Source organism: Macadamia integrifolia, chromosome 4 (genome assembly GCF_013358625.1).
Source record: "Macadamia integrifolia cultivar HAES 741 chromosome 4, SCU_Mint_v3, whole genome shotgun sequence".
NCBI lineage: Eukaryota > Viridiplantae > Streptophyta > Magnoliopsida > Proteales > Proteaceae > Macadamia > Macadamia integrifolia.
Genome location: NC_056560.1, coordinates 10,668,973 through 10,685,396, shown reverse-complemented (window position 1 = coordinate 10,685,396; position 16,424 = coordinate 10,668,973). Strand labels below are relative to the sequence as shown.

At 41.2% G+C, this 16,424-nt stretch overlaps 2 protein-coding genes and 1 long non-coding RNA gene across 8 annotated transcripts in view; all 3 read right to left on the bottom strand.

Annotated features, from left to right (window-relative positions):
* The window catches only part of LOC122075934 (subtilisin-like protease SBT1.8), a 7,377-nt gene extending 942 nt beyond the window's left edge, over window positions 1-6,435 (bottom strand). The window contains exons 1-2 of one of the 2 annotated variants that reach the window (XM_042641159.1): window positions 4,370-6,366; window positions 4,205-4,227 (exon numbers count right to left, since the gene is read on the bottom strand). In XM_042641159.1, the coding sequence (XP_042497093.1) occupies window positions 4,205-4,227; window positions 4,370-5,999 (1,653 nt within the window). In that variant the 5' untranslated portion in view covers window positions 6,000-6,366. Of the gene's footprint in view, window positions 1-3,227; window positions 4,228-4,369 lie in introns of those variants that run through there. The other variant, XM_042641158.1, reaches the window with a different exon arrangement.
* Window positions 6,436-8,728: 2,293 nt separating this feature from the next.
* LOC122076974 (G-protein coupled receptor 1) overlaps window positions 8,729-16,424 on the bottom strand; it is a 19,476-nt gene continuing 11,780 nt past the window's right edge. Inside the window, exons 9-11 of one of the 5 annotated variants that reach the window (XR_006139669.1) lie at window positions 10,266-10,336; window positions 9,212-9,442; window positions 8,729-9,057 (exon numbers count right to left, since the gene is read on the bottom strand). Coding sequence is in view for 3 of the 5 variants with exons in the window: in XM_042642660.1 (XP_042498594.1) it covers window positions 9,337-9,442; window positions 10,266-10,336 (177 nt within the window). In the remaining 2 variants the exon portion in view is untranslated. Of the gene's footprint in view, window positions 9,443-10,265; window positions 10,337-16,424 lie in introns of all 5 variants that reach the window. The other 4 variants (XR_006139668.1, XM_042642660.1, XM_042642661.1 and 1 more) reach the window with 4 other exon arrangements.
* On the bottom strand, window positions 14,304-16,418 carry LOC122076976. Its single transcript, XR_006139670.1, has 2 exons — window positions 16,041-16,418; window positions 14,304-15,954 (listed from the first exon to the last, which is right to left on the bottom strand). It is a non-coding gene; the product is annotated as an uncharacterized LOC122076976 (long non-coding RNA).

Genomic DNA, 16,424 nt, shown 5'->3' with positions numbered 1-16,424 from the left:
AGAACCACGCAGGGATAGTGCATTCACAGGGGCAACATGGGTACATGAGGTGTTGCATGGGCATGCAAACCGCTGTTACGAAGAATTTGGCATGGAACGACATGTGTTTTTAAATTTATGCCTACTAATGAGACATCGTGGTTGGTTACAAGACAGTCGCAAAATTAGGGTAGATGAGCAATTGGCAATGTTCATGTTCAGAATAACAGGTGTAGGTCCTACTAATAGAGCAGTTGAGGAGAGATTCCAACATTCAGGACAGACTGTCAGCTATTACTTTGGCAAAGTATTGCAAGGGGTGCTTAAGCTTTCTAAGGAGTATATCAAAGCCCCATCGTTTGATGAGATTCCTATGGAAATAATTGCAAACAACAAATGGTGGCCATATTTTAAGGTAAATTGGAAATTTTCTTTCTAATAAGTTTACATCATTTTTTAACTTATGATCGTTTTTTGTTTCACATAATAGTGCTTTTGGTTGGTTTTTTGTTTTATTTTAATTAGGATTGCATTGGTGCCATAGATGGTACACATGTTACGGCTATAGTTCCCAAGGGAAAACAGATCCCATATCGAGGACGGAAGGGGATAACAACCCAAAATGTGATGTGTGCCTGCTCGTTTGACATGAAATTCACTTTTGTATATGCGGGTTGGGAAGGCAGTGCAAATGATTGTCGTGTATTCAATAGAGCCCTAGAGGATCCTACTTTACGATTTCCTCATCCTCCCCAAGGTATATCAATTCCCAAATTATCATGTATGCAAATGATTATTGTGTATGCTTTTAATGTCTTGCTTTATCATATTGTAGGGAAGTATTACATTGTAGACTCAGGATATGCGAGTAGGAATGGATACTTGACACCATTTAAAGGAGAGAGATATCATATACCAGATTATAATGGAGGAAGAAGACAACCCAGAAGTACTAAGGAATTGTTTAATTATAGACATTCTTCTTTAAGGAATCATATTGAGCGTTGTTTTGGGATTTTAAAATCAAGATTCCCTATTTTAAAAAACATGCCTCAATTCTCACTTAGTTACCAAAGTTATATTGTGATAGCTTGTTGTGGACTTCATAACTATATTAAATCTGAACAAATAGCAGATGCACTTTTTGAACAATATGGGGAAGATGACTACTATGATCCTAATGAAGAGAGAGTCAGGGTAGTCAACGCTCACGGAGAACAAGAAGATGGTGATATTGCGAGTACTTCTACTACAATTCATCAGGGCAGTCAACGTGTACAAGGAAGACAGATGAATGAGCTAAGGATACAAATTGCAAATCAGATGGCAGTAGATAAGGGTTACCCCCTGATTTGATTGTTTATGTAATAAAATTTCAAGACACCTATTTGCAGCTATGATTTTTATTTTGTAATTCCTATAAACTTGAATAGTAGACTTTTGTTTTCTTATTAAGATAACTGTGGAAACTCTTTATGTTTATATTTTATTATTTCCTTTAAGTAATAGTATTTTAAAAGATAGTTTCATAAACAAATTATTTCCTTATTTAAGTTAAATTTGACCATAATAGCATGTTTGTAATTATTGATTTCTTTGTTCAAAAGTGAATTTTCATTATTGTACTCTCCAGGAATAGAAGTGTTTGTCAAACGCTGTTTCTGTTATTTTCCTGTTCTAAAGCCATTTCTGAAATAGTTTTACCAAACGCTGTTTCTGTTCCGCCGGAGTGTCTTCACAGCATGGAATCGAAAAAGAACACTTCTGTAAAAGAACACTCTCCAGAAATAGAAATGTTATCAAACGGCACCTTAGTGTTTAGTACTGAAAATCGGAGCTTACCATTTAGGATCACATTCTCCTCCTCCTCCTCCTCCTCCTCCTCCAGCTGGTTCAAAGATCCAATGGCAGACGCTTTTGGTGGAATTGAATGGAGTGATGGGACCCACATTGTAAGAAGCCCAATCGCAATCAGATGGATTCAAAGCTTGGACTACGGTGTCTCATCTTATCAATCCTGTAGTAACTACAACGTGGAATCAGGGAGAGGTTTTCATTTTCCTTTGCCAATTGACCCAAGGGACATTTTTGTTTGTTTTGTTCCAATTTTTTCTGTTTCTTTTTTGATAAGAATGTTCACCATTATATTACGTTAAAATAATGAACCTTAGTTTTAGTAATTTTCAGCATTTGCCCCAAGAGTGATAAATATTTCTCAAGGATAGACTGCATTGCCCGAGTCTTAGAAAGAGTACCTCTCCCAAAGAGTGAAATCTCATCTGTAAATGCGAGGTGAGACATAGGTTCACAATTCCAGGAGATCTCAATAACACCATATTGTTGTTTGGATCTAAGACTGATGGCATGTGTGATGATAGAATTTTCGCACAAAGAACAAAGATATATGATGATAGGGGATCTCCTTGGTGAAGCTCTCTAGACAGAGTAAATACTCAAAGTGCAGATCCATTGAGAAGAATGGACATTTGAAAAGAGGTTACACTTACCATAATTCATTAATGTTAGTATGGCAATCCACTTTCAGGTCTTGCTTCAATTTTGGCTAACGAAATCATTAATAAAGATAGATTGGATCAAGAGGTGCGCTTGGTTCAATGGTAAGATACGGATGTTATGACCTAATGATTAAGTGTTCAAAACAGTCTCTAAATATTCTCAGAGTAAGGCTTTGTATTTCTTGTTCACTCCCACTCCCACTCCTCTTGCATTAGGTATGCCCTTTGTTTAAATCGTTGAGATAATGTGAAAACCCACAATATGTAAACAAGGGAAGGGAGGGGAGGGGAGGGGAGGGGAGGGGGCAATAACCCGATGCAAGAAAAATTTAATGTGAGTTCATAGGTGAAACATTGATGGATCGGAGCTTTGAAGAGAGGCATTGCATATAAGCAATGGTTTTAGATATTGGGAATTAGGATTGTATAAAATTGTTCGAAAAGAAAAATTCCCATGATGGTATTTTGAGGGATTAAAAACAGATCATTACAGCCATTATGCTGATCCGTGTCAATATCAAAGTCTACCAATACTGGTGTCAATAACATTCACTAAAATAATGTATACTTCTTATAAGGAAGGTGTCCCATAATATATACTTTATTTAAGAGAATAAAAACATAAATCTCATAGTTTTTATTCTTTAGGGAGAGGATTTTCTAGGACAAGGTGGGGGGAGGAGCCATCCAATGGCCACCAGTGACCCATGCAGTATCGATCAGATATCGATGTTGGCCAAGAGTGAACCGATCTCATACTTTTTTATTTGGGTAAATCTGCTTTCTTTTTACCAAAAAACATAATATAAAATGACTGTTTTCCATACCTATTAGAAAACGTTTTCAATTTCTTACAATAGGAAATGTTTTTCTTTTGTTTCTCTCTCCATATATATAACTCAATCAGATTTGTGGCTTAACACAGATTTTCCCAAACTCCACTTCTACCAACACAGCCGGTGTAAAACTGATTTCGTACTCAAGCAAGACAGACAATGGAAAGATGGATTTTTAGCCGTTCATCACTGTCATAAAATGGAGAACGTGAATTTCGATTACGATTGTGATTGCGTCCATTCGTAAGAAACTGGGCTTCGAACTTGGTATTGCTGGTTAACCCAAACGATCCACCCGAACTCCGGACCCGTTTCAACCCGATCCATAGCTTTCTTTGCCACGAAGGTGACTCTGTATCTAAGCTTCTCCCCCACCTTTCGGAACTCAAGCCTAGTGGGAGTAACTTTCACCTCTACGGATGAGGGCCCACGCACAGTAACTTCATAGGTAGAGATAGCAGCTCCGACATTGGTCAACTCTCGGGTGTACCCAACAAACCGTCGGGTCTTTGCGAACAACACCGAGAACGACGGATAATTGAGCTCGCCCGGGTCTCTGAACCGCCGGGTACAAGTGTCGTTGGGCCTCTTAGTGATGGCTTGAACTTGATCGATTGTGTAGTTTAAGGAGCAGAGTAGTGCGATGTAGTCTTCGGGGATCGTATCGTAGACAAGGCCAGGGGAGAGTGCTTTATGCGGGTCCACATAACCCGACCCATGAGCCCATGGTGTGGAGAAACCACCACTTGCGGCGTCGCGGAGCGGGGATTTGGTGTTGTCGTGGGTATATGCGGTTGTCATGAGCGCGGATTTGATGGCGCTTGGGCTCCAATCCGGGTGGGCCGCCTTGAGCAATGCAGCTACCCCACTGATGTGGGGACACGACATAGATGTACCTGCATTATTCCAATCCAACGGCAAGACTGTTGATTATCATCAAATACTAAGACAGGGTGTGAAATTTCAGCTCAAACCGAACGACTCAGTCCGGACCAAACTGAATCCTATCGGACCAGCTTCGGTCTGGGCTGGCATTACCTGACATGATATTGAACTGGGTCTTCATGGTGTCATTCACCAGACCGGTGGGTCCCACAAAATCCGACCATGCGGCCAAGATGTTAACCCCCGGTCCGATCAGGTCCGGCTTCAATATCTGGGGTGTAACTACGTTGGGCCCTCTCGAGCTGAATGCCGCTACCAACGGTGATGGACGTACATTCACCATCGTACCTCCAAAGCTTAGCAAGGCCATCGGATTCGGATCAGAAGCCACATATTCCCTAATCATATCCCCTACTTTCCTTTCCACTGACACCGCCGGTATCATATGGCAATCCGCCACCAACACCTTCCCACTGGTGGCGGCATGGGCTAGTATCATCCCCAATCCCCCGGCGGCGCGTACCACCTCACCTTTCTCGACTCGCTCATTGATACCGTTGTCACAGAGCACCACCTTCCCACGAACCCGCCCCGGCTCAAGCGAACCAGGCAAACAGAAGCTGCCCGAACCATTGGTTTTATCATAAACCAATCCAACCGTTTTCAGACCCATCCTGCTTCCGCGGTTGAGCCCCACACCGGCGAACCTCTTCCCATTCCCAAGCTGAACGTAACCGGGGAAATAACGATCCAGTGTTCCGGCACCGACGGTGGTCATCCAAGGAGCCGCATTGACCACCGTTGCCTGGCCGGGCCCAGTGTTCCCGCCGGAGGAGGCCACGAAGATCCCCATCTCAACGGCTGTAAATGCTCCCATAGCAATTGGGTCACGGTAGTAAGGCTGAGATTTACTTCCCAGTGAAAGCGAGATGATATCCACACCGTCGGCGATGGCACGATCCATGGCAGCAATTATGTCCGAACCAAAGCAACCGGCGCTCCAACACACCTTGTAAATGGCGACCCGAGCCCGTATAGCCATCCCACGTGCAGTACCGTTAGCGTACCCGAGAAAGCTAGCGTTCACGACGTGGGACCCAGCAGCCGTACTCGTCGTGTGGGTCCCATGTCCGACTTGGTCACGAGGCGAGTTGCTCTCCTTGGGTTCCTTCTTGAATTTCCCACCTGAGGCCGTTAGGTATCCTTTAGAGAAGCTACGAGCTCCGATGAGTTTTTTGTTACACAGAGAACGGCTGAAGTCGACGCCGGATTCGCACTGGCCACGCCATCTGGAAGGGATTTCCGGCATTCCTGAGTCGTCGAAACTCTTGGATTCCGGCCAAACGCCGGTGTCGAGGAGGCCAATGATGACATTTTGGGAAGCTTGGTTGAGATCCTGGGTGCGGTGACCGTCACTGGCCCACGAGGCTAAGTTGGTGTCAAGGCCCAGGAACTCGGGGGTACGAGTGGTGTGGAGGTCATATACTGAGTCATCGAACACACCCAGAACGGAGGAGGATAGGTGGAGGGACGCGGCTTGGTTTGGGTCAAGGGAGGCGGCGAAGCCATGGTAGGCGGTGGTGTAGGTGTAGAGAAGGGAGGAAGGATGGGATGAGAGGGATTGGAGGTGGGAAACGTACCAATCATGGTGCGTGGCGAAGGGTGAGGGCTTATGGTGATGATTCATATGTACAATGTAGGTCTGCTTTGCTGCCATGACATTAAGAAAACAGGAGAAGAGAAGAAGGAAGACGGAATACCACGACAGCGAGGACATTGCCATTGCAAGAGATGGATCTGGGTTCTGGAACCGGGGTTGGTTACTGAGTGAAACTTAAGAACTTCAAAATCTGACACAGAGATCAGAGAATGGACATGGGCTCCTTCTCAAGCTACAACTACGTGAAGAGTCCAAATTTCATGGTTTAAGGAAGGAAGCACAAGTAATATGATTACCATTTAAGCACAAGGGAGTTGGTCCATTGGTGATTTTTAGTGGATAAAGTGCCCTAGGAAACGTCTTACAATCATGATTTTTTGAGATGATACCAATCCAAGGGTTCATAGTGTCACCCTGTGGGTGACCCTGACCGGTTCATTTTTGGTTTATTTCCTGCAAAATTTGGAGAGTATATCAGGTATCTGATATTTCGACAAATCAGACTCGTATTCTAGGTGTGAAATTTTTTCTCTCTCCCCATGGTGATTAGGGAGTCCTTTCATCTATTGCATCTGACAAGTCTGATCATATTTTTATACAAGAATCATTCTCATACACTAACGATCGATGCTTACTCCAGTGAGTTCAAAGTCCTATATACTGAGTGAAGCCCATGTGTTGATCATAAATACGAGATTAGTTATCATACATGAATGTGATCAAAACTCCATTTGTCCTTTTTCAAATGAAACTACAAAGAAAACCACTAACCTAACAAGTAATTCCTGTTTTTATTGGAATGGTATTTTACCACACACCCCCCCCTAAAAAAAGAAGAGAAATTTATCCAAAAAAATAAACTATAGGAAGTGCGAGTTAGTAATAAACCCAAATTTTAATCATAACGTTATATCACCATTAATGATAGCGGTTTGCCTAACCTATCAAATTGTTGATAATTCCTAAATTACATTTTTTTTAACCCAATCTCTGCCCCCCCCCCTCTTTCCCATGTCATTCATAGAAGACAATAATAAACTTTCATGGTAATTAATATTAGACGAGATCGTTGTCAGGTAGTGTGAGTGCTCATAGAGGCATCAACATGAATGGAATTTCTTTTTATTTCACTGAGAATGGGCCGAAAATTTCATGTCCCTATATCTAGGCACCGGGCCACACAACCAAGCATTTTTCTTATCTTCTCCCCATATTTATGGCAAAAGATTATTGCTTGAGGGGCAATGAAAACGCATGAAAATGTATCTACAAGGGATGACGTTTTTCTATTCCATAGAAATGGTACGGTCATTTCACGTGCTCCTATGTTTGGGCACAGATTGTACACAACGTAACAGATGTCTTTTTCCCGTTTACTACTAGTTGAAGGAAAGCTTAATCCATTAGAGAATGCGAACTTCTTCTATATATAACCTATTTTACCCCAAGATTGTAAAAATCAAATCGACAACATGAGCAAACACAAATCAAACAAAATTGGTAAGAATCAGTCTCAAGACATTGCTTTTTGGCTTTCATCAAGTCAAATTCATTGTGGTGGTACTACGTACGGATAACTCTTTTAATTTCATCATAATACTCACTATCAGGTGCCGAATTCGCTAAATAGGAATCACTCGATTTGAAAAGGACGACCTTTTCATGGGTGGTGGAGAAAGAAAGTGAATTCATTTCCAAGTGAACAGATATCACATATTGCATTTTACCACAAATAATCAAAATAGTGATCTCTCTCTCATTCTATATACAGAATGTTGATGGTGATGGTGAGAAGAAATGAGGAGGAAAAAGATGGTTGGTCTTACCTAAGGTGCCAACCAAAACCGATGCCAAATCTCCGGAAATTGGATCATTTGGTGTAAGTCTTAACCACACACTTCCCATGAGAGTAATTGGGATCCGGCTCCTCTCCAACTACTAGAGCATCCAACTCTCTTTCAACCACCATCCAACAGGCAACAGCTGGGAAGTCTTGGACATACATCCCAACGTCTACCAACTCCAAAGGATGCGTGTCCAACTCCTCCCAACCGTTTGATGAGTGGTTGGATGGTCGTCGATATTGGAGAGGATCTTTTCTCAATGACAGTTTATCAAAGGCAATTGTAGCATTACATAAACCAAAGGACAAAGTTTCTTTTTACCGCATGGCAAAGTTCACCACACGATCCAAGGGTCATAGATCCTGGCTCCCTCAACTCCCCCCCACCCCAAAAAAAATCGAGTGGCCCTGAGAGTGCACAGTGAAACAGATCACCGTTCACTGTGGCCTTAGAAAGACTCGGTCCTAAACCAAAATATCTGTGAGGACCTAAAAGCAAGGTTTTCAGGTTGCCATGATATTGCCAAATATGCAGATTACAAACAAGCAACTTAAAGAAATGGAAAACTTTCTCATGAATGGAAGGATCAAGAACTGTAAGATGGAACTTCAGTTTTAGCTGCATCTTTTTAATGAATTTCCACTGAACATCATCTGTTAATGAAACATTTACAACGTTGGAACAGAGAACTACAAGAGAGATAACAAGGAAGAAGAAGTGTAAGTCATAACTCGTGAAGTATCCACATCAACACAAAGCTGGTGGTGACTCGAGCAGCGGACAAGTTTCACAACGGTTGATTCATTATACATCTTAGGAAGACGCTTATTCAAGATTTATCAAGAGGGCTGTTCAACTCTGTATAGTTGCTAGGGCTACATGCCAGTGTATGGTACATGACAGTAATCGATACGGGTTACCAAGATAGCACAATCACTTGCTTGACAGCAACCAAAACAAAGAAATATGAGTTTGAACAGAGGAAGGAGATGAAATAAGCACTGCACATGCACCAATGTAAATACTATTTCATTAAGAAATTGCAGATCTGTTAAAACCCCCAAAAAACAAAAAAAAGTGTACCCAGTGCACAAGGCTCCCGCCACTGCAGGGTTTGGGTAGGGTCATAATGTACAACCTTACATTCAAATACCCGAAAGCAAAAAACAAGACAAAGAATCATTCAAATACAACCAGAACTTGAGACGAGCACAAAAATATTCATTTGTTATACAGTGGAAAAAATAGATCCACAGTTAATCCCTCTTATGTCCACTGTGATTTGCTTCTGGGTCCTCTGCCTTCATGTCATCACAGCTCAAGATTAGAGATTTGACCTGAGAACCTTGGAGCATTAGAGCTTTTCCTCTGAAGACTTTTGTCTTTAATATCAAGATCATGGGAATGGTGGCAGTTTACAAAGGGAAGGGTACACTGGATGACAAAATACGTGTGCATATCAGTAAAATTCAATGGACCTAAAGCACTCACTTTTAGTACTGGAACTGCATTCACCTTTTCTCTGAGCATCTTCTCATTCTCAAATTTATGAGAGCATGGAGAACTCAGATGAAACACAATGCTGAGTCGTAAGCAAAAGGATAATACCACAGTTGCTATTGTTGGCCTTGAATTTTCAGTGGGATTAGCTCGCTTTCTTGCTCTAGGCCTCTGACCTTCATAGAAATTGGCAACCATCTACGAAATCTCTCTGGCCACCACCTGCTCAAATGTGAAACCCAATTAATCCAAAGGAAAATTTGTTATAAGGAGAAATACCAAAACTGCTCAAATAAGCCTCATCCCAACAACATCATGAATTTTACAAGGAAATGTAAGTATAAGGGGAATTAATGTGTCAGAAAAAAAAAAAAAAAAAGAGAAAAAAAAAATATGGGCGTCAGAACTGTTTCTGCTTGCGTTCTCCCATGCCCAGACACATTGGGCGGGCTGTCGGGGGCAGGGGCATCTTTTCATGGCCCATCCCATGTGTTTGGGCATGGAGAATGCAAGAGGACAGGGTTCTTTTTCCCATAAAATACATTTTCCCAAAAGAAGACCCACTATCATGATTGTAAGAATCAAATATATCAAGGTGATGTATTAGCCCTTGATCACCAGAAGTGTAGAACAGTTGCCTTCTCTTCATGATAAAGAGGTTCATGAACCACTGTTATGGGCCACAATAAGAGATTAATTGGACCAAAGTCAGCCGGAACAGAAAGCCTTTAATCATTGATCCACCAGAATATGCAGTCCTACAGTTCCTGTAGCACTTGGGCAAAGAAAATTCCACATAATAATCTCTGGCAGGGCCATGAACCATGGTCGCCTTATTTTGCCTACTCCACTAGGTGACCCTCTTCAATAAAAAATGACAAGAATGACCAGGTGAGAAACATTGCAGAGGGAAAAGTGAAAACATGATAAATTAGTTGATTAGGATTAAACAATATGGTCTATTGGCTCAGAAGGCCTTTCCAAAACAGCCCTCTGCAAGGTATTTATATCTATAAGATATATGTCCGGAAGACCTGTGACTTACAGCTCCAGTCTCTCATGAATTGCTCGTCGCACTGAAGAGTTAAGACCATAAGCAATCGAGTTGAACAAACCCTGCACCATCAGCAACTGAGTTAATACTTACCCCCAAAAAAAAGTTACAAATAAAATAAAAGAATACTAATAGATATCAGTATAAACAGAACAAGCTGTAGATGCTGACATTCACAATCCAATTAATAGACACATGCAGGTGGCATATATCACGTGTTCCACAGGATTGAAGCTGAAATAGATAGTGTTAGTACAATTTGTTGATTTATCTTGGTGTAGGGTGCCTTTGCCTGGAAGCATGAATCTGGAAGTAAGTTTACAAGAAACGGGTTTGCCATTTCAGTTGGTAGAATAAGTAGTGGGTGGTTATACCATAGTGACAAATCTTTCATTGGAAAATTAGAGTTTCTTTATGTAGAAAATATAGAATAAGTAAAAGAGAGGGAGAGAGACCGAGAGAGAAAAGAGTGAGAGGGCCTTTTACGGTGGGCAGACTCAATCTTGTAGATTGGACTGCCCTCCTCTTCTTATTAAATAGATAATTCTCAACTACAATAGTAGTAGGACAGCTGTCCTACTCTGACTAGGAATATGAAACAAACTAGGAAACTAATTAGCTAACAACTAATTAATCTAATTAGTAAATTACCACAAGTCCTAGTGTACTAGGACTCCTACCCCAATTGGGAAACTAACTTTATTGTGGGGAGGAGTCTACGCTATCTTGCAGTCTCCTCCCTCTCCTACGATGCTTTCTAACACTCCCCCTCAAGCTAGAGCATAGATGTTAATCATGCCCAGCTTGTTACAAATATAATCTACTCTACCACCTCCCAAGGACTTGGTAAAAACATCTGCAAGTTGTTCTCCTGTGCGAACATGGCTTGTAGAAAAAACTCCTTGTAGTTTTTCACGAACAAAGTGACAATCGACTTCAATGTGTTTTGTTCTCTCATGGAACACTGGATTATAAGCAATATGAATAGCAGCTTGGTTGTCACACCATAACTACATAGAATCAGTGCAACCGAAACCAAGCTCTGTTAGAAGCTGTTTTATCCACATCAACTCACAAGTAACATGGGCCATGGCTCGATACTCAAATTCAGCACTAGACCTTGCCACAACAATTTGTTTTTTGCTCTTCCAAGACATAAGATTTCCGCCAACAAAAGTACAGTATCTTATAGTGGACCTTCTATCAATGGGAGAACCAGCCCAATCCGCATCACAAAACCCTTCAATACGACTGTGTCCATGATCTGAATATACTAGGCCACGTCCTGGAGCTTTCTTAAGATATCTCAGAATATGAACGGCATCCCAATGTGACATATGTGGGAACGAAAGAAACTGACTCACAACACTAACAGGGAAGGCAATGTCAGGTCGAGTCATCGTTACATAATTCAGCTCTCCTGTATTTCTCAGGATCATCTAACACATTACCTCCTTCAGGCATAAGCTTCACATTTGGATCCATTGGAGTATCAATGGGCTTGGATCCTAACATACCTGTTTCTGAGAGCAGGTATAGCACATACTTTCTCTGAGATAAAGAAATTCCTTTTCTTGACTGAGCAACTTCAATTCCCAAGTACTTTAACCGTCCAAGATCCTTAGTTTGAAAGTGTTGTTGCAAATATGCCTTCAAATTTTGGATTCCTTTAACATCATTTCCAGTAATGATAATATCATCGACATAAGCAACCAGAAATATCCTCTTTCTATCGGACTTCCGATAGAACACAAAATGATCACTATCACATCTTGATAGTCCAAATGCACACACCACATCAGTGAATTTTCCAAACCACACCCTAGGAGACTGTTTTAGGCCATACAAGGACTTCTTGAGCTTACAAACCTTTCCACACTCCCCCTGAGCAATAAACCCTAGAGGTTACTCCATATAGACTTCCTCATGCAAGTCACCATGAAAAAAGGCATTCTTGACATCAAGCTGAAATAACGGCCAATGGGATGAGGCCGCAAGAGAAATCAAAACACGCACGAAGGCCAGCTTGGCTACAGGAGAGAAAGTATCCAGGTAGTCAACCCCATAAACCTGAGCATATCCCTTGGCGACCAGTCGAGCCTTCAAACGAGCAAGAGAACCATCAACGTTTACTTTAACCACATAAACCCAACGACAACCAATAGCTTTCTTTCCAGGGGGCAATGATACAAGATCCCAAGTTTGGTTTTCGTCCAATGCAAGTAGTTCTTCCCTCATAGCATTCCTCCACCCAGGACTAGACAGTGCCTCTAGAAGAGTCCTAGGAACAGGATGGCAGGAAATAGTAGAAAGACAGGAATAAAAAGTAGATGATAGGCCAGAATAAGACACAAAATCAGCAATAGGATGTTGGGTACAATTCTGAACACCCTTACGTTGTGCAATAGGAAGGTCTAAGTCAGAAAGAGGAATACCTGGAGTGGGATCCGTAGACGAAGATGATAAGGTAGGTGTCGCAGGGAGAAGGGGTGTTGTTGCTTCTCAAACACGTCGTGTATACACTTGTAAAGGAGGTACCTCTATCTCGGTGGCAACCTGTGGGTTAGAGTGATGGAGAACATAAAGGGGAAGATCATTATCCAATTCAAACCCAACAAATGACTCATTTGGATATGGGGTGGACTAAAAAAAGGAGACATGAGCAATAACAAAGTATTTGTGAAGTACTGGAGAACAACACTGGTAGCCCTTTTGGGTGCGGGAGTAACCCAAAAAGATACACTTGATAGCTCGAGGATCCAACTTTGATAAACCTGGGGTCCTGGACGATGATCACAAATAAAGCAAACACAACCAAAAACACGAGGGGGAAGGACAAAAAGTGGGTCAGAAGGAAATAGCAAGGAATGGGAAATACCACCACACAAAACAGAGGAAGACATACGATTTATAAGATATCTAGCCGTGAGAACAGCATCGGCCCAAAAATATTTGGATACCTTCATTTCAAACATAAGTGACCTAGCAACCTCCATCAAATGACGGTTCTTTCGTTCGGCCACTCCATTTTGTTGGGGAGTGTCTGAACAAGAAGATTGATGTATCATGCCACACTTAGCCATAAACTCAGAAAATGGACCAGAAAAGTACTCCTTTGCATTATCACTTCGTAGAATTTTGATAGTCATGCCAAATTGATTTTGTATTTCAGCAACAAAATCATAAAATATGGTAAATAACTCAGAACGATTTTTCAAGGGAGGAGTTCCCGGTGAATTGTCCCTTATTACTACCATTACCTGTACCCCGTGAGGTTCCTCGATTATTACCCTGTGCTGCAAGTGCTGAATTTTCCACTGGAATGGAATCCTGAGAAGTCTCTCGAGATACCCGTAAGACTCGGGAAAAGGTATCTGCAAGAGATGCTACCTTATCTCCTCCAAGAATCTGAGAACGAACAGAGTCATACTCTGTTCCAAGGCACTCTGTTCCAAGGCCTCCCAAGAAACCCATAACTGCAAGTTGTTCCCTCTAGTCTTGCATTTTCTTCACATCATTGCTAATAGGGAGTAGAGAATTCAGCTCTTCATACATCCTCTTGAAATCAGCAAAGTACTGAGTTAAGGGTCGACCCTTCCTATCAGTCCAATAAAAATCCTAAGATAGCTCATAAATACGAGAAAGGTTGTTCTATCCAGAGTATAGAATATTCAGATAGTCCCACAACTCCTTCACAGTATCAATGTGGGTAACAACATCGACTATGGAGTTATCCATTGAGTTCAGTAGCTATCCGAGAATACGTGCATCAACCGTATCCCATGTGGCATCAATGGCATGTTTTCCCTTGGTAAGATGATCCTGCTGACCCCGACCAGTCAAAACAAGCTGCACAATTTTCTTCCATTGATAGAAATTGGCAGCTCCTACAAGTTTCTTTTTTGTAAGTCTATGTGATGACGAAGACATCACTTTTGTGACAACTTTCTTCCCTTCTGTGTCAGCCATTAGTGCACACAAAAAATGATCAAACAAACTATCGATCTAATCACACAATATCAGCAAGCAGTTCCTTCAAAAAAGTACCCCCAAAGTTGTTCAAAACAGTCCTCAAAAATACTCCAAACAGTACGTCAAATAACAGCAAAGTACTGTTCAGAACAGTCCCCAAAAAATCAGAAATAGTACCCTCAATGGTACTCAAACTAGTCCCCTGATATTGGCACTAAATAGGTCCAAATATTAGCACAACATAATCAGAGATAGACTCTACAATTTCACCCAGATTATGAAAAAAACAGACCCAAAGAATGAGGAGAGAGAACCTGCGATAGGAGTTAACCTGGGCAGTTGCGGTTGAGACTTGCACACTTCAGTTTGGGCTGAAAATTGGGTCGGGTGTAGCTCTTTTATAGGCAACAAAAACCAATAAATCTTGGCAGATTCTGATGGTCAGATACAAAGTTCTTAAACTTCTTGATTCTAGGTCTTGAAGAGAGAGAAAACAGCAGTAATCTTCAATTCCAGCAGCAGAGGTCCTCAGATATCCTTCAGCTAAGGATCGAAGGCTCTTTAGAAGGTACTAAATCAGCCTGCAAAACCTTGAACAGATCTGACTTCGATTGGCCTATTTTCTGGAGATCGATTCAAAGGGAAATCCAGAATTTCTTCAATCCAAAAGAATTCCAAAACCAGACTCTCTTCTACTAATTTGAGTCACCTCTTTTAACACATATGACAGATTCTCACATTCAGTCCTCCATTCCCATTCTCAGCCAACTAGGGGATGAAAAACACCCCCTTAAAGGAGACGCGAGATTCTTAGAGAGAGACCAGAAGTCGTAGACCCTTTTTTTTCTTTTTTCTTTTTTTCTAACTAGGAGGTTAGAAAGTAGGACCGATTGTTATTGTGTGGATCAGACAAGCTCTGATACCATGTAGAAAATATAGAATAAGTAAAAGAGAGGGAGAGAGACCGAGAGAGAAGAGAGTGAGAGCCTTTTACGGTGGGCAGACTCAATCTTGTAGATTGGACTGCCGTCTTAAATAGATAATTCTCAACTACAATAGTAGTAGGACAGCTGTCCTACTCTGACTAGGAATATGAAACAAACTAGGAAACTAATTAGCTGGAAACTAATTAGCTAACAACTAATTAATCTAATTAGTAAATTACCACAAGTCCTAGTGTACTAAGACTCCTACCCCAATTGGGGAACTAACTTTATAGTGGGGAGGAGTCTGCGCTATCTTGCAGTCTCCTCCCTCTCCTACGATGCTTTCTAACACCTTGCAATCAAACACAGCTACCAGCTTCACGGGCAAGAGAAAAATATCATGGTCCCCTGCTTAAATATCAAATTTCAGCAAAAAGGGAGTTTCACAAGTGGCAAAATAGAGCTTAAAATTTTGACCACAGGAGAGTGTGAAGTAGGGTTCAGAGATACATAGGCGAACATAGAAATACAGGGGGCTCTGAAATTTAACATATGGCTAATCTAGACCATTTACTCTCTATCCAATGGTCAGAATGAGGATGTCCGCTTTGATATGCTTATTAAAGCATGTCGTGAGTTTTTGCCAAATGATACAACATTCTAACAAGCTAGGAAGGAATAATACTAGATTAATAGAGAAAGATGAAGGTTAAACATATATAGGATTAGTATTGGAGAAAAATCCTACCCCATTTTGAGCTCCTTCATATCCATACGACTGGCTGCACATAGGAGCATGTACCAGTAAAAATCTATTGAGATAAGGAAATTTGACTCCTCAACAAAGTGAAATATAGGAAACACTCACCAGCACTTTTCTTCTGTTGATCTCTTTTTTTCTTTTGTTGTTCGTATCGGTATTTACTGCAAGAATTGGAAAAATGAAAATTAATGCACTTACCTTTTTTGTGGATAGATGAGTACAAGCTACAAAAACGCCAAAAATGCTGAGAGAATAAAACATGGAAATTCTTGTGAAGACACCCTCCTAACAACTGAGACCATGATATGTTGCAAAGTTCACAGGCCTTCGGAATTACGAAAGTATGAAAACTTGGTGACTTTGTTATCCATAATCTAGCTTACAGAAACACTCAGGAAATCATACCCAACATGTATGCATGCAGGAAAACCACAAATTAGTGGTTTACTTATAAAATGAGATAAGGATTTGTGTTTTTTTTTTTTTTTT